Raw genomic sequence first — 25,523 nt, forward strand, 5'->3', positions numbered from 1 at the left:
GTACATCTTAAAATTTTCACATAAGAAATGGACTCCCCAGCTATAAACTATATCAACTCTGCTGAAAGAAGAGATTTAAGAAGTAACTTTGTGATACCCTAACTGATTTGTTTATCCAGCTTGCAAAGGACAGATATGTAGCTGAGGATGGAAGAAATGTATGGGGTTGTGTGACATTCATACCATTAATGTGTCCTTCTATATTATGACCACTTCAGGGTTCTTATACAACCTTGAAAAGTGGGTGATTTGAGGCAGGACCTCTTACTCAGGGTTCTTCCGAAATACATACTTAGGCCATCCTCCTCTAGAGGAAGATTTCAGAAGTGACTATTGCTGCTGGGAGGAACCATGTGCTTTACCTTTTAAGATAACTTAGTACCATGTATCCTTTGAGGGAGGTACCCTTCAGAGTGTTGGATGGAGATCTGATCCTGGAATCAAGGGATTTGGGATCCCATCCATATGCTATAACCCACCAGTTATATTGCCTTTGGCAAGTCACTCAACTCCCAAGTCTTGTTTTCTTTCACCACATCTTCATGGTAGAATGCATCTGCCTATATACAGCAGTCCCCCCTTATCTATGAAGGATACATTCCGAGACCCTGTGTGGATGTTACATAGAATCCTATATATATACTGTGCACGAATTACTTTTTCTTTATTCACAGTTTCACGTATAGAAGATGCATTCTTACAAAGTAAGATCTTAGCAACCTCAACATATAATTTTTCTTTCTTTCCTTATTAAGTTGAGAACTTTCACCTTTTCACTTAAAGGAAGCACTTTACAGCTTCTCTTGGGCATATCTGAATAGCCAGCATTACTACTCTTGTGTTTTGGGGCCATTATTAAGTAAAATAAGGTGAGTTGAGCAACAAGCATGGCAATATGGCAACAGTCCATCTGATGACCAAGATGATACTAAGTGACTAATGGAGAGGGAGTGGATACAGCATGGAGACACTGGGCAAAGGGATGATTCACATCTTGGGCTGGAGAGAGCAGGACAGTGTAAGCTTACACCATGCTACTCAGAATGGCATGTAATTTAAAACTTATGAATTATTTCTGGAATTTTCCATTTAATATTTTTGGACTGTGGTTGACTGGAGTAAGAGAAACTGTAGAAGGCAAAACTGAGGATAAGGGGGGACTGCTATACCTTCCAATGTTGTACTTATCAAATGGATTTATTTATTTTATTTTAAATTTCTTTAGTGGTATTTACCTTCGCATGGTTCAAAATTCAAAATGTATAAAATGGATACTTCATTCCACTACTGCCATCCAACTACCTTTTTCTTCCCAGAGTTTGATCAGTTTCTTGTTTATGTTCCAGAGATATTTTATGTTTATACTCCATAAGCAAATACTTGTATTCAGGCATAAAAAGATTCTTTTTCACAAAAGATGTATTGGATCTACCAATGGAAGTATACTATACAAATTGTTTTATACCTTGCTTTTTAAAGTTTAATGTATCTTGGAAATTAATTTCTAATTTATTTATGGTGGCATAATTTCCATTGTGTGGATATATTATGATTTGTTTAACTATTCCCTTAAAGATTGTTTTCAGTATTACAGCATTACAATGAGTAACCTTGTACAGAATGTCATGGTGAATTTGTGTCAGTATAAAGCCTTTATGCAAGACTACAAAAAAAAACTTGAAAGTGATAAGCACATAAGAATAAACAATAAAAGGCATGTAATAATAATTACTATTATTCCATTAAGTTTTTAATCAGGATATGTGGGTCATCTGGTTTCTGTTTAATTTTGGTTAATAGAAAGTTTTTCATTTTCAACCTTTGTTGTTTAAAAAAAAGTTCAAAAATGTCTTTATGACAGCTTCCTACTTTAGGAAGGAAGCAGGTAAATATTTAACAATATTTAGTAGGTAATATTTAACAGTTCAAGACTTTTAGTGGCAAAAGGGACACTTTCTGTATAAAATAGTCTAAGGTTTCCCAGTTAATAACTTGTAACTAGTATACTGAAGAATGAATTTTTCATTGTTGGCATCTGTTAATGTACTTCAAGCCTATTGAGAAGATTTGATGAACAATATCTTTAATGGTTAAGGCAGATAGAGTTCAAGGTAACGTTTAGATTTTAGTTTAGAAGAAAGCCAAGAATTATGCAAAAGGATTACAACTAAAAGTTTTGTAAGATTTATTAAGAGTTTATATATTCTCATATTGTTATTTTTGGCCATCCCTGACCTCTGGGAATGATGGGCAGTGAAGGTCTTAGGAAGAACTTATTTTTTTGGAGGATGGGGGTGTGGAAGGATTGGCAAAGGAGAGGGAAACTGAAGACACTGCATCTCGTTTTAAACTCATCTTGGTTTAGGAGTCTAAGGGGTAGACTAGGTAATGGTAGCATTATAGCACATATTAGTATCATTTACCTACCATAAAAGTCAAACGCCGGGAAAAAAAAAAAGTCTAGTTACTTAAAGGATCTGATTCCTTGGGTCCTTTTAATCAAGACTTTAATTTCCTTATCTAAATAACTAGAGTTATTACAACTTTTGAGATTGGTAGATTTGTAACAGAAGTAATATAGAAAAAATTTAGACATTTTTCCTATGATCTATCTAACATGCAGGCATATTTTATTGTCATATCCTTCTATACAACTTTCTTGGGTTTATGAATTTAGTTGTACTAGGCTGACTTTCAGCTTTGTCATGTTTTTTTTTGTCCTTTAATAGTTTAGCTGTTTATGGAGCTAGAGTTTTAGGGAATTCAGTGTAATGGTTCCTCTGTTCTTTGTTTTCATGTATCAAAGTGCTCTGGAACCAAACCCAATTAGAGCAGGAAAAGTCAGTAAGAAAGCTGTGAAGTAAAAGACATTATACCTTTGTTTCTTCATCAAATTCTTCCATGGACTCTATTAGTTTCCCAGGTTCCAGCTCACCTAGTGGAAAGGGGTAATCGGTTCCCAAAATGACTTTATCCTAAAAAATAAAATATATATTTCTCTGTTGTTTTGTAGAACATGAAAGAGCCTCCTGTAAACAATTATGTTTACTTATTACAAACATTGCTGTCATAAAATAACACATTTTTTCCTGATTAATAGAAACATAAAACTTGTCTAAAATTTTAAAAAGATTTAATGGTTCAAATTTTATTCTGACATTTTTTTCCAGCAGATGTCACTATTAGGTCTCTTTGTTGCAAATCAACCCCATTCTCTCTCTTTTTAAATACCTGAAATATAGAATACTGAAATATAAGAAATTGATATTTATTTACTAAAATGTATATATTCAGATGAAATTAAGGGATTCTGTCTTTCTTAGAATGATACATTGCAACTGATTCCACAGTTTTTCAAAACATACTATTAACAGAGTAGGAAAGGAAAAATGAAAAACAACTCGATAAAAAGTAAAAAAAAACAAAAACAAAAACAAAAAATAGAAAAAGAAAATCCCCTATCTCTGGATCAGTTCCTATAAACAATTCCTATAAACTGGATCATAAGTTTTTGAACAGTATAGCTTTGAATTTCCATTTGACACTTTATACAATAAAATACGTAGGCTTGTCAATCTACAAATATATTAAGCAGCATGTCAGACAATGTGCTAGAATTTAGATGTACCCTTGTCAACAAAACAGACATGGTCCATTTTCTGAAGGAACTCATAATCAAGTGAGAAAGATATTGTCAATAATGGCAATTTATCAAAATAAAATACAATAAAATTTCAAACCAGAAATTTTACTTCTCAAAATGTATTCCACTCATATACTTGTGCTGGAAAGATATACAAAGAAATAAATTGCAACATTATTTGGAACAGCAAAAGACTGGCCAATTAAATTATAGAATATCTCCAAATAGAAAAGAATAAAGAATACTTACATATGCTGAAATGGAATAATCTCCAAGTTACAGTGTAAAGAAGAATGATCTTGAAGTTATAAAGAGAAATAAAGAGTCTAGAACAATGTGTCTGCTATATTTAGACTTCTGTTTTCAATAAGGGACCTATAGATCCACAAATATATGTTTGTATATATACAGTGTATTTCAGGAATGGTATCTAAGAAACAAATAACATTAATTTCCTCCATGGAGTAGGACTAGGGCTTGGGGGTCAGAAGATCCCCTTTTCTTTTTTTTTGAGATATAATTCACATACTATAAAATTCACCCCCTTTAAAGTGTATAATTCAATGGGTTTTAGTATTTTCATAAGTTTGTGTAATCATTTCCACTAATTATAGAATGTTTAAAAAATATTTTATTCATCTTATATAACCACAGACGTTTGTCACCTCCAAAATAAACCCTGTACGCATTAGCAGTGACTCCCCATTCTTTTCTCCCTCCAGCCCTTGGAAAGCACTAATTCACCCTCTGTGTCTCCAGAATTGCCTATTTTGTACATTTCACATAAATGGAATCACATAATATGTAGCCTCCTTTCATTTAGTTTAATGTTTTCAAGGTTCACCCATGTTATTGCCTGAATCAATACATACCTAAGAGTGGAAGTGCTGGCGCATATGGTAAGTCCATGTTTAACATTTTGAGAAACTATTTTCTACCATGGCTGCAGCTTTCTACATTCCCACCAGCATGTATGAGGGTTCCAGTTTCTCTAGATCCTCGCCAACATTGGTTATTCATCTTTTTGATTATGGCCATCTCAGTAGGTATGAAGTGGTATCTCACTATAGTTTTTATTTGTATTTCTCTAATAAGTAATTATGTTGAACATCTTTTCATGTGCTTATTGGCTATTTGTATCTCTTCTTTGGAGGAATGTCTACTAAGATCCCTTGTGTACATTCATGTCCATTTTGTTATCTTTTTATCATTGAGCTATAAGAGATCTTTGTGTGTTCTGAATACTAGAGCCTTATAGATACATGATTTGCAAATATTTTCTCCATTCTGTGAGTTGTCTTTTTTACTTCCTTTGTATTGTCTTTTGAAGCAAAAAAGTTTTAAATTTTGGTGAAGTCTTTTTTATCTATTATTTTCTTTGGATGCTTGTACTTTTCGTGCCATAGCAAAGAAACTATTGCGTAATCCAAAGTCACAAAGATTTACACCTATGGTTTCTTCTAAGAGTTTGTGGTTTTAGTTCTTCAGTTTAAGTCTTTGATCCATTTTGAGTTAATTTGCATGGTGTAAAGAAGGAGTCCAACTTTATTTTTTTACATGTGGATATCTACTCTTATCTCACTACCGTATGTTGAAAAGACTATTCTTTATCACACTGAATTGTATTGGCACCCTTGTTGAAAGTCAGTTGATTTTTATATCTGTCTTTAGGCTAGTCCCACAGTCTTGATTACTGTAGTTGTGTAGAAAGTTTTGAAGTTGAGAATGTGACTGTGTCAATTTTGTTCTTTTTCTAGATTATTTGGCTATTCTGGATCCCTTGCATTTTCTTTTTTGAGACGGAGTTTCACTCTTGTCACCCAGGCTGAAGTGTAATGGCACAATCCTGGCTCACTGCAACCTCTGCCTCCTGGGTTCAGACAATTCTCCTGCCTCAGCCTCCCAAGTAGCTGAGATTACAGGTGCACGCCATCACACCCAGCTAATTTTTGTATTTTTAGTAGAGATAGGGTTTTGCCATGCTGGCCAGGCTGGTCTCAAACTCCTGACCTCAGGTGATCTGCCCACCTCGGCCTCCCAAAGTGCTGGGATTACAGGCATGCGCCACTGCACCTGGCCCCCTTGCATTTTCATATGAATTTTTGGATCAGCTTATCAATTTTCGCCAAAAAAAAGACATCTGGAATTTTGATAGCGATTGCATTGGATCTGTAGATCAATTTGGGGAGTATTGCCAGTTAGCAACATTAAGTTTTTGAATCAATGAACATGGAATGTCTTCTCATTTAGGTCTTTAATTTTCTTCAACAATGTTTTGTAGCTTACAGGGTATATATATATTTTTTTGTTTGTTTGTTTGTTTGTTTTTGAGATGCAGTCTCACTCTGTTGCCCAGGCTGTAGTGCAGTGGCACGGTCTCAGCTCACTGCAACCTCCACCTCCTGGGTTCAAGTGATTCTCCTACGTTAGCTTCCCAAGTAGCTGGGATTACAGGTGCATGCCACCACACCTGGCTAATTTTTTTTGTATTTTTAGTAGGGATGGGGTTTCACTGTGTTAGCCAGGATGGTTTCCATCTCCTGACCTCGTGATCCACCCGCCTTGGCCTCCCAAAGTGCTCGGATTACAGCAGGGTATATATTTTGTGCCTTTTTTGGCTATATTTTTCACAGGTATTTTTCTTGCTGATGCTATTATAAATGGAATTGTGTCCTCAATTTCATTTATGGATTATTCATTGCTAGTAAATAGAAATACAATTAATTTTTTATTTATCTTGTACTCTCTAAGCTTGCTGAATCTATTAGCCCTAATAGTTTCTTTGTGGATTCTTTAGGATTTTCTACATACAAGGCCATCTCAGTTGCAAGTAGAGAAAGTTTTATTCCTTCCCTTCCAATCTAGATGACTTTTCTTTGTTTTTATTGCCTAATTGCCTTGACTAGAGCCTCCAGTACAATGTTGAATAGAAGTGATGAGAATAGAGCCTTTCAGGCTTTCACTATGAAGTGTGATGTTAGTTGTGGGTTTTTCATGATGCTTTTTATTAGGTTGAGGATGTTCCCTTCCACTCCTTGTTTATTGAGCTCTTTTATATTTTTTGAAGCGTTGGTGAAGAATTTGTTTTAATTTTTTTTTATATTTTTCGTAGAATTCACCAGCGAAGCCATCTGGTCATCAGCTTTTCTTTGTGGGAAGTTTGAAAATTATTAATTTAATATCTTAATATAGGCCTGTTTGAACTTTCTATTTCTTCTTGAGCCAGTTTTGGTAGTCTTTCTAGGAATTTCATAATTTCATTTAGGTTATTTCATTTGTTGGCATATAGTTGCTCAAATTTTTACTTGTAATTCTTTTTATTTCTGTAAGTTCTGTAGTACTGCCGTCCTATTTCATTTGTGATTTTAGTATTAGTAATTTGAATCTTTTTTCTTTATTTTTGTTGGTCAGTCTAGCTAAAGGTTTGCCGATTTTGTTGATTTTTTCAAATAACCAAATTTTGGTTTCACTGATTTTCCCTATTGTTTTTCTATAATCTATTTCTTTTATACCTGCTCTAATACTTATAATTTTTTTTCTTCTGCTTGCTTGGAATTTAGTTTACTCTGCATTTTCTAGCTCTCAAGGCCAAGTCCTAGGCCACTGAATTAAGATCTTTCTTCTTTTTTAATATAGGCATTTATAACTATAAATTTTTCACCAAGTACTACTTCTAACTACATGCATAAGTTTTAGAATGTTGTGTTTTTGTATTCTATTCATGTCTAATGTTTTCTAATTTGCATTGTGACTTCTTCTGTCTGGTGTCCTTCCATTTTAGCCTACAGAACTCCTGTTGGCATTTCTTGTATGGCAGGTCTACTAATGATGAATTAGCTCAGTTTTTTTCATCTAGAAATGTCTTAATTTTTCCTTCATTCTTAAAGGATAGTTTTGCTTGAAATAGAGTTCTCACATTACAAGGTTACGGCATTTTTTTTTTTTCTTTCTTTTAGTACTTTAAATTTGTCTTCCCTTGCCTTCTGGCCTCCGTGGTTTATGAGGAGGGCTAAGGATAGAATCATAGGAATCATCAACGTGGTGGGTGGAGTGATTGCAGAAATGAAGGATGGGGGAAAATGCCTATAAAAGAGGCAGAGAGAGGCGGGGAAGTGGAAAGAGAACTAGAAAGAAGTAGTGTTTAAAAAAAAAATGTAGCCAGCACAGTGGTTCGCACCTGTAATCTCAGCACTTTAGGAGGGCGAGACAGGAGGATCACTTGAGCTCAGGAGTTTGAGACTAGCCTTGGCAACATAGTGAGACCTTAGTAAAACAAATTAGCCTGGTGTGGTGGCACACACCTGTAGTCCTAGCTACTTGGGAGGCTGAGGTGGAAGGATTGCATGAGCCTGGGAGATGGAGGCTGCAGTGAGCTATGATTATGCACCACTGCACTCTAGCCTGAGTGACAGAGCGAGGCCCTGTCTCAAAAAAAAAAAAAAATGCAGTGAGATATATTGGAAGAAAAAGTATTTAATAAGTAATGATTCACAAGAGACAAGAGGATGACAAAGATAAGAACTGGATAGTGTCTATTGGATTTGGCAGCTTTATTAAATGCAATTTCAGTGAGTGATAGAGAAAAAATCAAATGCATTCGATCAAAAGTAAATGGGTGGTGAAAAATGCAAATCTAAGTGTTAACTACTTACTTCTTCTCTGTCATTGTCACTCTATTTGTGCTGCTTGGGCAGTCAGTCTCATCCTAAGCTTCAAGCCCTGGTATGTGACTGCCTGCTGGACAGCCACACTTGCCTGCCTCACAGGCAATTAAAACTCAGCATGTTATCCTAATATTGAAGTTGTCATCTAAGTATTTACTCAACATCATGTTCATTTCTATTCTGTCTGTCACTCTCATTCTTGCTTTTGCTCTCTTGGCCTCTCCCCAACCTTGATCCACCTTCATTCGGATATCTGCTGCTTGCTCTTCCAGATCCACTTTCCATCCTTCTTCACTTCTACTTGTCCCCTGGAGACTGAATTGTATGAAGTATACAATGGACTCCCTTGACCCTGGGCTTCCAGATGGATTTAGTTAATGAGCAACACAGGCAGGAGATTGTAGAATGAAAGGAAAGTACTTAATTACCTAGCGCCTTCCATGGAGTCATCTAGCCTCCAACTACAAGTCTCAGCTCCTGTCCACAGGCCTTTCTTTCTTTCTTTCTTTCTTTCTTTCTTTCTTTCTTTCTTTCACAGCAATAGAAACCTAAGACTTCAGTGCAGGCCCTTTTTACAGAGCTGCTGTAGCTTCAAGTTTTGGCCTGGAATAGTAATGGAGCTTTTCACAACTTTGTCAATAATCCCTTTATTAATTTCCCTTTATTAGTTTAGTTTTCCCAGTTCATGTATGTCATCTTATTTTCTGCTGGAGCCCTAAATGAGTTACACTGCTTTCCAGTTATACCAGATTTTTTTTAAATGTAAATTTAAGGGGTACAAGTGCAGTTTTGTTATATGGAGATATTGCATAATGGTGAAGTCTGGGCTTTTAGTGTAACCATCACCTGAATGATGTACATAGCACTCAGTAAGTAATTTCTCATCCTCACCTCCATCCACCCTCCCACCCTTCCAAGTCCCCAATATCTATTTTTCCATACATGATGTCTGTGTGTACACATTATTTAGCTCCCACTTGTAAGTAAGAACATGCGGTATTTGACTTTCTGTTTCTGAGTTATTTCACTTAAGATAATGGCCTCCAGTTCCCTCCATGTTGCTACAGAAGACATGATTTCATACTTTTTATGGCTGAATAGTATTCCATTGTGCATATATAAGACAGTTTCTTTATCCAGTCATTTACTGATGGACACTTAGGTTAATTCCATTTCTTTGCTACTGTGATAGTGCTGTTATAAACATACAAGTGTAGGTATCTTTTTGATATTATGATTTCTTTTCCTTTGGGTAGATGCCCAGTAGTGGGATTCTGGATTGAATTGTAGTTCTATTTTTAGTTCTTTGTGAAATTTCCATACTGTTTTCCATAGAGGTTGTACTAATTTACATTCCCAACAGTGTATAAGCATTTTCTTTGCATTTCATTATCAATATGTTATTTTTGACTTTTTAATAATAGCCATTCAGATTGGTGTGTGATGATATCTTATTGTAGTTTTAATTTGCATTTCTCAGATGATCAGTGATATTAAACATTTTTTCACATATTTGTTGGCCATTTGTATGTCTTCTTTTGAAGTGTGCCTATTCATGAGCTTTGACAAAGTTGACAAAAACATACACTGGGGAAAGGACATCTTTTTCAATAAATGAGAAAATTGGATTGCCACATACAAAAGAATGAACTCGGACCCCTATCTCTTACCATATATAAAAATCAACTGAAGATGGATTAAAAATTTAAATGCAAGACCTGAAAATATAAAAATACTAGGAGAAAACTTAGGGAAAACTCTCCTGGTCATTGGTCTAGGCAAATAATTCATGACTAAGACCTCAAAAGCACAAGCAACAAAAACAAAAATAGACAAATGGAACTTAATTCACTAAATAGCTTCTGCACAGCGAAAGAAATAATTACCAGAGTGAAAAGACAACCTGCAGTATGGGAGAAAATATTTGAAAACCATATACCTGACACAGAGTATTAATATCTATAATTTATAAGGAGCTCAAAGAACTCAGCAAAAAACACCACACAAATAACCCCATTAAAAATTGAGCAAAGAACATGAATAGTTATACAGATATGTTATGGTTTCCTGACTAGTCTGAACTCCCATTTTTTATTCACTAACTGATTAATGAATGTGGTGGAATTTTTTTTATTTTGGCAGAATTTCAAGCTGACAGAAATGTTGCAAGAAAATTCAAGAACCTTCCATATAACCTTCACCCAGATTTACCAATTGTTTATACTTTGCCATCTTTGCTTTATCATTTTCTCATAGATATTTATGTATATATACACACTTCTTTGAGCTATATGTCAGTTGGAGACCCCATGGCTCCTTACTCCTAAATAAATTAGTGTTTATTTCCTTAAAAAAAGGGATACTTTTTATATGACCACATTATACTTCTCAAAATCAGGAAATTTAACATTGATAACAGTGTTATTTCATCATCCATAGTTCATATTCAAATTCTGTCAATTGCCCCAATAATGTGATTTATAGCTAATCATTTTTCTTAGTCAAAGATCTAATTGATGATCACATATTAAATTTAGTTGTTATGTCTCTGAAATTTCCCTTAATTTGGATCAGTTGGCCTTTTTTGTCACTCTTCATCTGGGATATTTTTGAAGATTGTAGATTAGTTATTTTATAGAATGTCCTCAGTTTGTGTTTGTCTGATGTTTCCTTGTGATTGTGTACAAATTACACATTTGGGATAGGAATACTACAGAAGTGATATTGAGTCTTATTCAGTGCATTATATCAGGGCATATGATATCAGTTTGTCTTAGTATTGGTAATTTTGATTATTTAGTTAAGTTGGTGTTTGCTGGGTTTCTCTAATGTGAAATCACTATTTTTTCTCTTCATGATTAATAAGCAATTTGTGGGTAGCCACTTTGAGCTCATGTAAATATCTTGTTCCTTTTCCAACTTTCATCCACTGGTATTATCATTCAGTAATAATTTTCTAACTATTGTTATTTCTATATTCATTATAAAGAAGAGATTTCTTCATATATACAAACACACATTAATTTATGTAAATTAAATATATATGTTCACCTATTTATTAATATATTCATTCTTTTTATTTACATCATTTTGGACTCATGGACTTAATTTTATCCAATTGGTTATAATCCACTATTATCACTGTTTATTTTGATAGCCAGATCATCTCAGGTTTGCTCAATGTGAATCACCTCTTCAAGTTGACTGCTGTATCCTTATGCTATTTCCCCACCATTCTTTGAGTACAGTTATCCCTCAAGACCAAAGTCTTCAGATGCTCAAGTCCTATATATAAAATGATGTAGTATTTGCATATAACCTATACACATCTTCCTGCATACTTTAAATCATCTCTTTACTTATATTGCCTAATACAATGTTGCTATGTGAACAATTGTTATACTGTATTATTCTTTATATTTGTATTTGTTATTGTGTTATTTTATTTTATCTTTAAAACTATTTTTGACCTGTTGGACAATTCAGTTGGTTGAATCTGTGGATGTGGAACCTGTGAATACAGAGGGCTGACCGTACTTCCTTACTTTCAGGTACAAAATGTTCTAGCTCACTTTATGCTTTCTCTGTCTTGGAAACAGCCTTTTCTCCAAGCAGACTAGGTTCCTTTGATGGAAAATGGTAACTAGAAACCAAGATCTGGGCGCTGTAACTGATAACTGCTACTGATGAGGAAATACCTGCCTCACACGCACATATCTGTATTTCCATATCTTTCTATATTAAAAACCATGTATTATACCAGTATATCTGTTTCCAATCCAAACACTACAGGGTACCTTCTCATCTTCTTCCTACTCTTCATATTTCTAATTACCTTATCCAACAGTGAGATACCTGCCATTTTACTCATGTTGTTTCTTCATTTGCATGAGCCTAGAATGCACACGAAGTATTTTCAGAATGGTTAACCCACACCACTGCAAAAAGCAAATCTACTAGCTAGCATTCAATGTCTTTTTTTAAAGTAATAGTTACATAGAGTAAAACACAAATTCTTGAGTGATGAATTTGCTGATTTTTGACAAATGAATACACTGGCTTTGCCCACATCCCTATCAAAATACAGCACATTTTCATCACCCCACAAAGCTCCCTCATGCTCCTTCTTGGTCATTCTCTCCTCTCAATTCTCCCACTAAAGGTAATAACCTGTCTTTTTTTTTCACCATAGACTAGTTTTGCCTCTTCAAGAACTTCATATGAATGGAGCCATACAGTATACACTCTCTGGGATCCAGCTTCATTCATTCAGCCTTTTGTAAGAGTTATTTATGTTGTAGTGTGTATCAGCAAATTATTTTTTCTTTTCTGTTTTGTTGTTGTTTTTTGCTGAGTAGTATTCCATCGTGTCAAATATATGGTAATTTGTTTATCCATGCTTCTGTGGATGGACATTTAACACTATTTCCTGTTTTTGGCTGTTTGGAATACAGCTGCCAAGAACTTTACAAGTTGTATTTTTGTGTGTGGATATGTATTTTCAATTCTCTTAGGAAAATACCTAGGAGTAAAACTGTTGGGTCATAGGACTGGAGTATATTCTACTAACAATGTGTGAAAATTCTAGTTGTTTTACATCCTTGCTCATAGTTGAGTTCTCAGTCTTTTTTGTTTTTGGCTCTTCAGTTGATGTGCAGTGTTTTCTCATCATAGTTTAAATTGCATTTTTCTGATGAACTAATGATGTTGAGCACCTTTAAATATGTTTATTGGCTAATTGTTATCTTCTTTCGGGGAGTGGCCATTTAAGCCTTTTGCCCACTTTTAAATAGGATTGTTGGGCTTTTCATCATGAGTTTTAGTAGTTCTTTATATATTTTGGATATAAGTCCTTTGTCATATATATGCTTTATGAATATTTTCTACCATTCTGTGGCTTACTTATTCTTGTTACTAATGTTGTCTTAGGATGAGCTAAAGTGTTTAATGTGATGAAGTCTAATTTGTCAAATTCTTCTTTATGGTTATTGCTTTCTGCGTCTTGTCCAAGAAATTTTTGCCTGCTTCCAAACTGAAGAGATATTCTTCTATATTTTCTTCTTGAAGCTTTACTGTTTTAGCTTTTTTGTTTAGTTGTATAATCTTGCTCAAATTAACTTTTGTGTATGGCTGGTATGAGATAGGGTCAGGGTTCATTTCCCCCCCATATGATGGATTCTTGCTTCAGCACCATTTGTGAAAAGGCTTTCCTTTCCCCATGTAATTGCTTTTGTGCCTCTGTCAAGAATTAATTGACCATATAAGGATGAATATATTTCTGGGCTGTGCACGGTGGCTCATGACTAATCCCAGAACTTTGGGAGGCCAAGGTGGGAGGATAACTTGAAGCCAGGAATTCAAGACCAGCCTGGGCAACATGGTGAAACCCCGTCTCTACCCAAAATACAAAAATTAGCCAGATATGATGGTGCGTGCCTGTAATCCCAGCTACTTGGGAGGCTGAGGCAGGAGAATCACTTGAACCTGGGAGGCACAGGTTGCAGTGAGCCGAGATCGTGCCACTGCACTCCAGCCTGGGTGACAGAGTGAGACCCTGTGTCAGTAAGAAAGAAAAGAAAGAAAGAAAGAAAGAAAGAAAGAAAGAAAGAAAGAAAGAAAGAAAGAAAGACGGAAGGAAGGAAGGAAGGAAGGAAAGAAAGAAAGAAAAACAATGGATATATATGTGGATTCTCTAGTTTATTCCATTGATCTATTTGTCTTTCCTTGTGCCAATATCACACTGTCTTGATTGCTGTTGTTCTGTAGTAACCCTTGAGGTCAGTTAATGCAAGTTTTTAACTTATTTTTCTTTTTCAAGATAATTTTGGCTCTTCTAGTCCTTTGTATATCTGTATACATTTTAGATTTTTAGATTTAGCTTGGATTACATTGACTCTATAGATTAATGTGAGGAGAATTGATATCTTAACATTGTAGAGTTCTCTGATCCATAAACATGATAGAACTTTCCATTTATTTAGATTTTTAAAAATTGCTCTTAGCAATATTTTATAGTTTTCAGTGTAGAAGTCTTACACATCATTTCAGTTTATTTCTGAGTATTTTAGTTTTTAAAACACTATTATAAATTGAATTGTTTAAAAGTTTAATTTATAATTGCTTGCTGCTAGTATATAAAAATACAACTGATTTTTAAAATATTGCCGTTATGTCCTGCAATCTTGTTAAAGCCACTTATTAGTTCCAGTAATTGCTTTGTAGGGTCCTTTAAATTTATTACATAAACAATTATGTCATATCATCTGCCAAAGTGACTATTTACTTCTTTCACCCATGTGTATGCTGTTTACTTTTTCTTGTTTTCTTGTTCTGGGTAGGATTGCCAGTGCATTGTTGATTGGAAGGCGTGAGGGTGGACATCTTTGCCTCTCTCCCCATCTTAGGGAGAAGGTGTTTAATATTTCACCATTATGTATGGGGATAGCTACGATTTTTTTTATGACAATCTCTATCAGATTGAGGAAGTTCTTTTCTATTCTTAGTTGCTGAGTTTTGTTTTATTAAAAATCATGGGTCGGGCGCAGTGGCTCACGCCTGTAATCCCTGCACTTTTGGGAGGCTGAGGCGGGCAGATCACGAGGTCAGGAGATCGAGACCATCCTGGCTAACGCGGTGAAACCCCGTCTCTACTAAAAATACAAAAAATTAGCCGGGCGTGTTGGCGGGCACCTGTAGTCCCAGCTACTCGAGAGGCTGAGGCAGGAGAATGGTGTGAACCCGGGAGGTGGAACTTGTAGTGAGCCAAGATGGCGCCACTGCACTCCAGCCTGGACGACAGAGCGAGACTCTGCCAAAAAAAAAAAAAATTCATGAATGGGTAATGAATTTTGCCAAGTCCTTTTTATTCATCTATAAAATGATCATACCATTTATTTCATGAATATGGTGAATTACACTGATTTTCAAAAGTTAAGGCCATCCTATTCCTGGAATTCCAGTCTCATCCACTTCAGTCAATACTAAATAGTGGAGAAAATGGTCATTTAAACATACAAATTTGATCATGGCATATCTCTGCTTAAACCCTCTCAATAGTTTTCCATTGCCTAGAAGGTAAAGCTCAAGTTCTTTAGCATGGCATAAGCAGCCCCCAATAAATGTAAGAAATAAAGGGTTCCCAAACCTTTGTGGGGGCAGAACTTTGTGGTCTGATGTGACTAGCTGCTTTTCCTTGGGAAATAATTCTTTTCCTGATAAAATACTTGAGCAATTTTCTAATAGAGTAATGAGCTTAAAAGACCCTCTCAGGAAACCCACTCGACTGATTATTACTCTTGAAACTAGTTTAAGACCTTTAACCAATAAGGCAAAGAGGCTGTCATCCTTAACTAGATATTATTTTCCTTCTTTAAAAAAACCTAGTTTAATAATTTATCTGCTGATTTTTTCTCTATAAAATGTGTTTGTAAGAAGGATTCTTTGAATTGGACTTTTGAGAATGTTTCTTATTTTGATACAAGTTTAGAATAAAACTCTGATACATGCTCATAATCAATATGGGAGTTACTTTAAGAAATGTGTGTGTGTTGAAGGCATGAACGCTTGAATATATGAAAGATGAAGTCTGACTGTAACTAGACCTGAAAAAAAATTACGTATATAATATATGTTATATATATATTTATATAATATATATATTTACATATGTATTATATATATATATTTACGTATGTATTATATAAATATATATTCATATGTATTATATATAAATATATATATTTACATATGTATTATATATAAATATATATATTTACATATGTATTATATATAAATATATATTTACATATGTATTATATATAAATATATATTTACATATGTATTATATATAAATATATATTTACATATGTATTATATATAAATATATATTTACATATGTGTTATATATATAAATATATATATGTGTATATTTTTTGAGACAAAGTCTCACTCCATCATCCAGGCTGGAGTGCAGTGGCATGATCTCTGCTCACTGCAACTTCTGCCTCCAAAGCTCAAGTGATCCTCTCACCTCATCCTCCCAAGTAGCTGGGACAACAGGTGCACACCACCATGCCCAGCTAATTTTTGAATTTTCTGTAGAGACAGGGTTTCACCATGTTGGCCAGGCTGGTCTCAAACTCCTGAGCTCAAGTGATCCACCCACTTCAGCCTCCCAAAGTGCTAGGATTACTGGCGTGAGCCACTGTGCCTGGCCTAGGCCTGAAATATTAAATATATTTTAAATACTCTAAATTCGAGCTATTTGCGGATAAATGACACTTTGATTTCTACCCCCCAAAAAAGATTTTCCTAGGTTTTATGAATACATTTATATGAAATAATATGGGAAAGTACATAATACAGTTTAGAGGAAGGCCATGGTAGACTAACAAGTCTTATTTTTAGATTTCTGTACTCATTGCTGTATGAAACCAAACAAATACACCTGCTGATAAAAGTCCTAAAGACCCAAAGTTATGTCTATTTACATCTGTGGCAACAGCTGATCTCATTCTGAACTGCCTGCTTGGTATTCACTGGAGGTTCATTTGTCCTTATTTCTAAACTCCTCTTGCTAAAGCTGTTTACAATTCCAAAACACAACATAATATTTAAAAGTCCCTTGCTTTCACTACATTTGTCAACTACCTTAACATGAAAATGAAGTCTAGAAATTAATTTTGCCTTCTAGTCAGGAATTCTTCCATTTCAGTATTATGGCCTTCTTGGACATAAATATATTTTAAGAGGGGGTATATTCCATATTAATATGGAGAAAGCAAATAATTCTGAAGCAGAAATGAAAATCACCTTTCTGCAGTTTGTCCTTCTGGTTAAGACACTTTCCTGCTTTCCTTTCTAACTTGATTTTGGATGCCTATTGCAGAACATCACACTCAGAGTTTGGCAATGTTGAATTATTATTTAGTAACTATTGTTCACAACTCCTCCCTGTAGGAGGTTAATTATCTACTCGTAATTATGTACAAGTAGGTAATTGTATGTACTTGTATTTGGCTTGTGAATTTTTCATTTTTCATACCTGTTATCTATCTGTACATCTCATTGATACTTCTGGTAAATCTTTGACCATTTCTGACTTGTCAGTAATTTCACAGGAGAGAAAGCAATAGGCATACAAAATTGGAAATGAAATTTTTATTGAGTTTCTTGTTCAGAGGGAGAAGAGATAGTGGCAAGAAAAAACGGGAGGGAAGAGATTCTTCAAGAGTTATATGATCCTGTAGGATGAAGGTCACATACTCTATTGAGGAATACCAGTCTCCTGTTGATTGATGCCTAATAAATACTTGGCTTAAAATGCTTTTTTGGCTGGGTGTAGTGGCTCACACCTGTAATTGGAGCACTCTGGGAGGCTGAGGTGGGGGGGATCACTTTCAGCCAGAAGCAACCTATGTTGACCAGTCTGGGCAACATGGTGAGACCCTGTCTCTACAAAATCAAAAATTTAGCCAGCCATGGTACCTGTGTCCCAGCTCCTCAGGAGGCTGTGGTGGGAGGATCACTTGAGTCCAGGAGTTCAAGGCTGCAGTGAGCTATGATCGCACCATTGTACCCCAGCCTGGGCTACAGAGTGAAACCTTGTCTCTAAAAAAATGACTTTTTCTATTGCTAGTTCTATCACCTGTTATTTCATAACTGCAAATTGATTGTCTTTTAAATGAATTACATGAGGAATCCTGGGTTAAGGAGTCATATGATACGGCCTTGGATGACTGTTGCCTCCATTTCCATTAACCTTAGCTCCTTGCGATACCCAAAGCTCTCCTCACATCTTAGGTTCCCAAATAACATATCTGATCTTGGCCTCCCAAAAGCTGAAATTTCTTCTGTCTTTTCGTCTGTGATCCAAGATCCTATTCCCTTGGTGTCCGCCATGATCATGCACCAGTTTTTTTGTTTTTTTTTTTTTTTTTTTTTTTTTTTTTTGAGACGGAGTCTCCGCTCTGTCACCCAGGCTGGAGTGCAGTGGCGCAATCTCAGCTCACTGCAAGCTCTGCCTCCCAGGTTCACGCCATTCTCCTGCCTCAGCCTCTCCGAGTAGCTGGGACTACAGGTGCCCGCCACCATGCCCGGCTAATTTTTTGTATTTTTAGTAGAGACGAGGTTTCACCGTGGTCTCGATCTCCTGACCTCGTGATCCCCCCGCCTCGGCCTCCCAAAGTGCTGGGATTACAAGTGTGAGCCACCGCGCCCAGCCAATCATGCACCAGTTTTTAAAATATCTGTGCTAATGTAGCATTTGACAACATCTCCATTTTAGTAGGGCATTTCTAAAGACTGTATTAAACCCCAAGGAATAATTCTAATGATGGGCATTTTAGGTACCATGGCTGCCTCATCTGGAATCCTGAAATTCTACCTTCTGGACAGTTGCTGGCTTTCCTTATTAGGCAGTAAAGCAGTGGATATCAACACTTTGCTCCAACATACATTTCCCTCTCCAAAGCCAGCAGCTGGACACATCTCCCCATGAGGTCAAGGACTTACTGAGCTGATAATAATAGTGATTAATATTCCTGTCAGGGAAAAGAAATAAACTTCTCACCTGCTGGGATGCATGAACTTTTTCACGTTTTTAGGGAGTTCTGCAAACACAAAGATGTGGCTTACAAAATAGTTCTAATCATGGGAGAAAGTTTCATTTTTTCTTCTGGAAAAGGAACACTTAATTATCTTCCCATTAGCATATCTCATTAGTAGCATTTGCAGTAAATACAGCATACTCTGTTATAACATAACTTACTCCAAAAATTCTAGCATACTAGATATTTAGTTTGTTCCCTGAGACATAATTTCCTAGAGAAAGAGCCTGGTTTAATTCAATCAATGCAAAGTAAAATTAGCTTTATATTCCCAAGATCATTATACAATTCAATTAAACAAACATTAACTTAACACCTACTATTTGTAAAGCACTGGAGTAGGTAATGAAAATCTCTGACATTTGTACAGTTCTTTGGCATAGTATTATATTAACTCTTCACACCAACTCTGCCTGGTTATCATCCCCATTTTACAGTTTTAGAAGCTGAGGCTGAGAAGGGTAAGTGACTTGATATTTGGTCACCACCTAACTAGTAGTAGAGCCAGGACTTCAACTCTCTCACTTACCACAACTTCTTGAGAAGACAGAAAGGAAGCTTACAGGCCTCAAAAAAGTATTTTTACTATATTGAGGATTCCAGTACACAGGAAAATATCTTGTAACCAAAATACTAGGAAGCCGAAGTATTCAAACAAATTTAAATGTCAAGTTAGGTGGGAATTAGGCAGGTACCCTCCCCCACGTTTTTTTGTTTGTTTTGAGACCAAGTCTCACTGTGCCTCTCAGGCTGGAGTGCAGTGGTGCAATTTTGGCTCACTGCAATCTCCACCTCCCAGGTTCAAGGGATTCTCGTGCCTCAGCCTCCCGAGTTGCTGGGATTACAGGTGCCCATCACCACGCCTGGCTACTTTCTGTATTTTTAGTAGAGATGGGGTTTCACCATGTTGGCCAGGTTGGTCTCAAACTCCTGACCTCAAGTGATCCAACCGCCTCAGCCTCCCAAAGTGCTGGGATTACAGATGTAATCTGGCTAATTTTTTTTTTTTTGTATTTTTAGTAGAGACAGGGTTTCACCATGTTGGGCAGGCTGGTCTTGAACTCCTGGCCTCAAGTGATCCTCCCATCTCGGCCTCCGAAAGTGTTGGGATTATGCCCAGCCTGAGAAACTCTTTTTGTTTTAAGCCATGTTGGAAATATTTCTAATATGTATGGTATGGGCTGCTGCCTACAATAGCATTGGGTATATTCACATCTTTCTTTAATGATAAATCACTTTTCAGTGCTTCTGCATCATCCTAGCCCTTCAGAACCCCTTGAATAGAGTAGTCCTGAATATGAAAGATGTAGAGGTACAGAAAGGGGATGGTGAAGCTTTATCCATTGGGCCTGAATGATGTCCAGCTTAGGTTCATCTTCTTACTCACAGATCAAATGCCCAAGACAAGATCATATTTCTGCTTATTGTTGTAAAAACTGACAGTGTTGCTCCTAAAAGTGAACCATTTCTTTTACTACAAAATAAAAATGCTTTCTATTTACAGAACAAGAATTTCGGGATTCTCCATTAAAAATAAAGCAAAGGGCCAGGTGCAGTGGCACATGCCTGTAATCCCAGAAATTTGGGAGGCTGAGGCAGGAGGATCACCTGAGGTCAGGAGTTTGAGACCAGCCTGGCCAACATGGTGAAACCATGTCTCTACTAAAAATACAAAAATTAGCCAGGTGTTCTGGCTCATACCTGTAATCCCAGCTACTCAGGAGGCTGACAGGCACAAGAATTGCTTGAATTGGGAGGCAGAGGATGCGGTGAGCTGAGATCATGCCACTGCACTCCGGCCTGGGTGACAGAGTGAGACTTTGTCTCTAAATAAATAAATAAAGTGAATAACATATGAATAGATATTTTGGCTGGGGTGGCAGAAAGTCTAACTTGCAGAAACAGGCCCCTTAAAAAAATTGAGGGGAAATTCACATAACACAAAATTAACTATTTAAAATGTACACTTCATTGGCATAGAGCGCATTCACAATGCTGTGCAATTATTACCTCTGTCTTGCCCTAGCAACTCCAAGAATCAGGTACTAAAACATTGTACATGCTCAAAAAGTATAGACACATGAGGAAAGCATTTAATATGAAAGACTGAGACTTTAAAAGACAGACAAAAAAGCCACCTGGAGGAAGACTTGCAGGGATAATTAAACTTCCTAAAATTCTTAGTATATTCAGAGAGATAAGAAAAGGTATTGCATCCACCCAACAAGAACAGGATATTTAAAAAAATTCAGAAAACAAGAAAAATAATAAGCTTTTGGAAATTAAGAGACCAACTAAATAGAAGGCTTTTTAAATAAAGTTGAAAAAAATCTCCCAGAAAGTAAAACAAAAGTTCAAAGAGGTGGTATATAAGACAGAAAACAAAAATAGGTTCAACTTTAGAACAATAGGAATTCTAGAGAGAAAAAGCAGAGGGAAGGAAATCATTAACACATAATTTAAGAAAATTTACGGAATGAAAGGATCCACCAAATGACTCGAGTAATGGGTGAAAATAGACCTATATCAAGTAGTATCATTGTGAAATTTCAGGACAAAAAGAAATTCTTAGACTCTTTGAAGTTGTGGTAAGGAGGAGAGAGAAGCAGGTTTTACACAAATTTCAAAAATTGGGATATCATTACATTACCCAACAGCACCTCTAAAAGCTAGAACACAATGGAGTAATGACTTTAAAATTCTGAGGGAAAAAAATGACCTCCAAGCTAGAATTATTACCTAGCCAAACAATTAGCTCATTGTGAAGGATGAATACAGACATTTTCAGATAAACAAGGTTTTGAAAAGTTCATCCCCCATACTTCCTTCTCTGAAAGTTATTGAAGGATGTTGTCCAGCAAGATGAAGGAGTAAAATGAAGACATAGGAAAATCATGAGATTCAGCAAACAAGGAATCCAATGAGAGAGATTGAGAATATCCTCATGAAGAGAGATTTCAGGATGACAGCTGTGCAGCAGGTTTAAATAGCAACTCAGTCCCAATTAGAGCATCAGAAGGCTCCTGAAGATATTTCTTTAAGAATACAGAATTAATGGACTAGTGTTAGTGTATGCATCTGAATGTACTGAGAGGAAAGTTACAAAACTGGTGGAGAGTTTGGGGTTAAGTTTGTGTAAGTAGCATGTAAATAAAATAAAACAAAATAAAGAAGGAAGGAAAGAAAGAAGAAATTGGTGGTCTGCAGTCATCTTATTGAACCTCAAGAGAAACCCTGAGCTAGAATTGCCAAGCCAGAGGGTTCCTGAATTCCTGACCCAGAGAAAATGAATGAGATAATAAATATGCATTCTTGTTTTAAACCACTAAGTTCTAGGTTAATTTGTGATGCAGCAACATGTAACGAATACAGAGTTTGGTTCCTGGAAATTTGGTGCTACCATAACAAAAACCTGAAAATGTAGGAGTGGCTTTGGAACTGATTAGTAGGAGGAAGTTGGAAGGACTTTGAAAATCATGAAAGACCAAAGGTCCTTGTAAAGACTCTTATTAGAAGCCCAGTGGCCTGTGAGAAGGTTGCAGTAAAGGCTTAAAGGAGAATGAGGAAAATGTGATTGGAAACTAGAAGAAGGGTGATCCTTGCTATGGTGGTGGCAAAAATTTAGCAATGCTGTCAACTACAACAGGGGTCCCCAACTCCTGAGCCATGGACTGGTACTATGGGGATTGTTGGGTTTGAATATTTCCAGCCTCTCCTATAGCAAATGATGCTAAAGTTCAGATATGGATTTCTGGCAAAAACTAAATCCAGGGCATAATCAGAAAAATAGAGTCTAAAAATTAAGCCAAGATGTGACTATAATGTCTTTGTTATAACCTCAAAAGATTTAGGAAGTGCCTCAAAAAGCCATTCAGTCAAACAAAAAGGGCTTCTCAGAAGCTTAAGGCTGTTGTCTCTCAGCCACCTAAGCAGAAACCCAAAGGTAGAGAAGGACTTTTCTCAGAGATTTGTGGCTAAGTCTTTTGCCTAATGATGTGAAACTTAGTAAGATTCATGAAAGACTCATTTGGTTTTTAAGGGAATTGTATTAGAAGCACCACCAGCTTGGACTGAAAGGAACAGATACAAAAAAGGAAAGTAAACCTTTGGACTATAAAACATGTACAGGCATGAAGCAGTCTGTACAAACTGCTCAGCCACAAACACAGGCTTTTATGGAAAAGGAAAGACGACTGAGAAGGTAGAAGCAACAGCTATGTTGAATTGGCCTGGCACAGTGGCTCACACCTGTAATCCCAGCACTTTGGGAGGCTGAGATGGGTGGATCACTTGAGTCCAGGAGTTCGAGACCAGCCTGGGCAACATGGCAAAACCCTGTCTCTACAAAGTATACAAAAATTAGCCAGCTGTGGTGGCATGCGTCTGTGATCCCAGCTACTTAGGGGACTGAGGCTGGAGGATCCCTTGAGTCTGGGGAATGGAGGTTGCAGTGAGCTGAGATGGTGCCACTGCACTCCAGCCAGGATGACAGAGCAAAACCCTGTCTCAAAAACAAAACAAAACAAAACAAAACAAAACAAAAAGAGCTATGTTGAATGGTTTCTATGCTTTGAGTTCTAATAAAGGAACTACCAATATGTGCCTGATGGATTTCAGACTTGCTGGTGGCTAGTGACCTCCTCTGAAGCTCTTGTTTTCCCCCTTTGGAATGGAAAGGATAGCAAGTATCCTATGCTTGTCTCGCCATTTTACATTGAGTGTGTGAGGAACAAAGGAACTTGTCTGTTCAGTTCACAGTTCTTCAGATTTGGAGAAAGTATACATGAGGAGCCTCATCCACCAGTTCATCTAAGCAACAAAATCCTAGAGTTTAAAGTGATGCTATAAATGGATGAGACTTTTGGGGCTGTCTTGGTAGGGGTGAGGGTGTTTTGCATTTAGGAGGAATATAAATAATTTGTGGCCAGAGAGTGGAATGAGGTAGTTTTAAAATACACCTTCAAATCCTTTGATAAGCCTCCCTTCAAAAGGTGGGATCTAATTCTACTCCCCTTGAATGTGAGCCAGATTAAATGACTTGCTTCTAACGAATAAAATGTGGTGGAATTAATACTACATGACTTCTGACTCTAGGTCATGGAAAGGATAGCTTCTTTCTGGTGTGTGCTCAATCTCTCTCTCTCTCTCTCTCTCTCTCTCTCTCTCTCTTTCTCTTTCTACCCCCTCCTTCTTCCCTCCCTCCCTCCTGTCTCCATTACCATCTCTCCCCATTTCTCTCTCAGATCACTCACTCTTGGGGGCATCCAGCAGCCATGTTGTGAGGACAGTCAAGCTGCTGTGAAGAGGCGCACCTGGAATGGAACTGAGGCATTCCACCAAAACCAAGCACTGACATGCCACTCATGGGTAAAATCCACCTTGAATGTAAATCCTTTAGCCCCAGCCAAGCTTTTAGATAACTACAGCCCTGACTGACACCTTGCCTGTCTCACCTCTTGAGAGATTTTGGGTCAGTTAAGCTATTTCTAAATTCCTAACATATAGAGACCATGAGAGATAATAAATGTTTATTATTGTTTATGTGGCTTGTTTTAAGCCACTAAGTTTTGGGGTAATTACAGTCATGCATCACATAATGACGTTTTGGTCAATGACAGACTGCGTATGTGATAGTGGTCCCACAAGATTATAATGGAGCTGAAAAGTTTCTATTGCTTAGTGATATTATAGCCATCATAATGTGATGCATTATTACTATTATTATTATGTGCAATGCATTACTCAAGTGTTTGTGGTGATGCTGGTGTAAACAAACCTATCTCTTCCAGTCCTATTAAAAGTATAGCACAGATAGGCTGGGTGCAGTGGCTCATGCCTGTAATTCTAGCACTTAGGGAGGCCAAGGTGGGTGGATCACCTGAAGTCAGGAGTTTGAGACCAGCCTGGCTAACATGGTGAAACCCATCTCTACTAAAAATACACTGGGTGTGGTGGTGCATTCCTGTAATCCCAGCTACTTAAGGTTGAAACACAAGAATTGCTTGAACCCAGGAGGCGGAGGCTGCAGTGAGCTGAGATCATGCCACTGCATTCCAGCCTGAGTGATAGAGTGAGACTGTCTTAAAGAAAAAAAAGTATAGCACAGATGATGATGTACAGTATGTAAGACTTGGTAATGATATAAATGACTATGTTACTGGCTTATGTATTTACTATATTATCCTTTTTATCATTATTTTGGAATGTGTTCCTTCTACTTATTAAAAAAAATTAACTGTAAAACAGCCTGAGGCAAGTCCTCAGAGGTATTTCAGAAGAAGGCATTGTCATAGGAGATGACAGCTCCAGGTGTGTTATTGCCCCCGAAGACCTTCCAGTGGGACAAGATGTGGAGGTGAAAGACAGTGATGATGATCCTAACCCTGTGTAGGCCTAGGCTAATGTGTATACTTGAGTCTTAGTTTTTAACAAAAAAGTTTAAAAAGCAAAAAAAAAATTTTCTTTAATATAAGAGAGCTTATCAGGATATAAAGAAAAAATATTTCTGTACAGCTGTATAGTGTGTTCTTATTTTAAGCTAAGTGTTATTGAGTCAAAAAGTTTTAAAAATTTAAAAGTTTATAAAGTAAAAAAGTTACAGTAAGCTAA

General features: G+C 36.5%; 1 protein-coding gene across 2 annotated transcripts in view; it reads right to left on the reverse strand.

The window, feature by feature from the left end:
• Nucleotides 1-25,523, reverse strand: part of ACMSD (aminocarboxymuconate semialdehyde decarboxylase) — a 64,134-nt gene that overhangs the window by 733 nt on the left and 37,878 nt on the right. For both annotated transcript variants that reach the window (XM_030800983.1, XM_003267592.4), the window contains exon 9: nucleotides 2,877-2,975. In XM_030800983.1, coding sequence (XP_030656843.1) covers nucleotides 2,877-2,975 — 99 coding nt within the window. The remainder of the gene's footprint in view (nucleotides 1-2,876; nucleotides 2,976-25,523) is intronic.

This window comes from Nomascus leucogenys, chromosome 20 (assembly GCF_006542625.1).
Source record: "Nomascus leucogenys isolate Asia chromosome 20, Asia_NLE_v1, whole genome shotgun sequence".
NCBI classification, from domain to species: Eukaryota; Metazoa; Chordata; class Mammalia; order Primates; family Hylobatidae; genus Nomascus; species Nomascus leucogenys.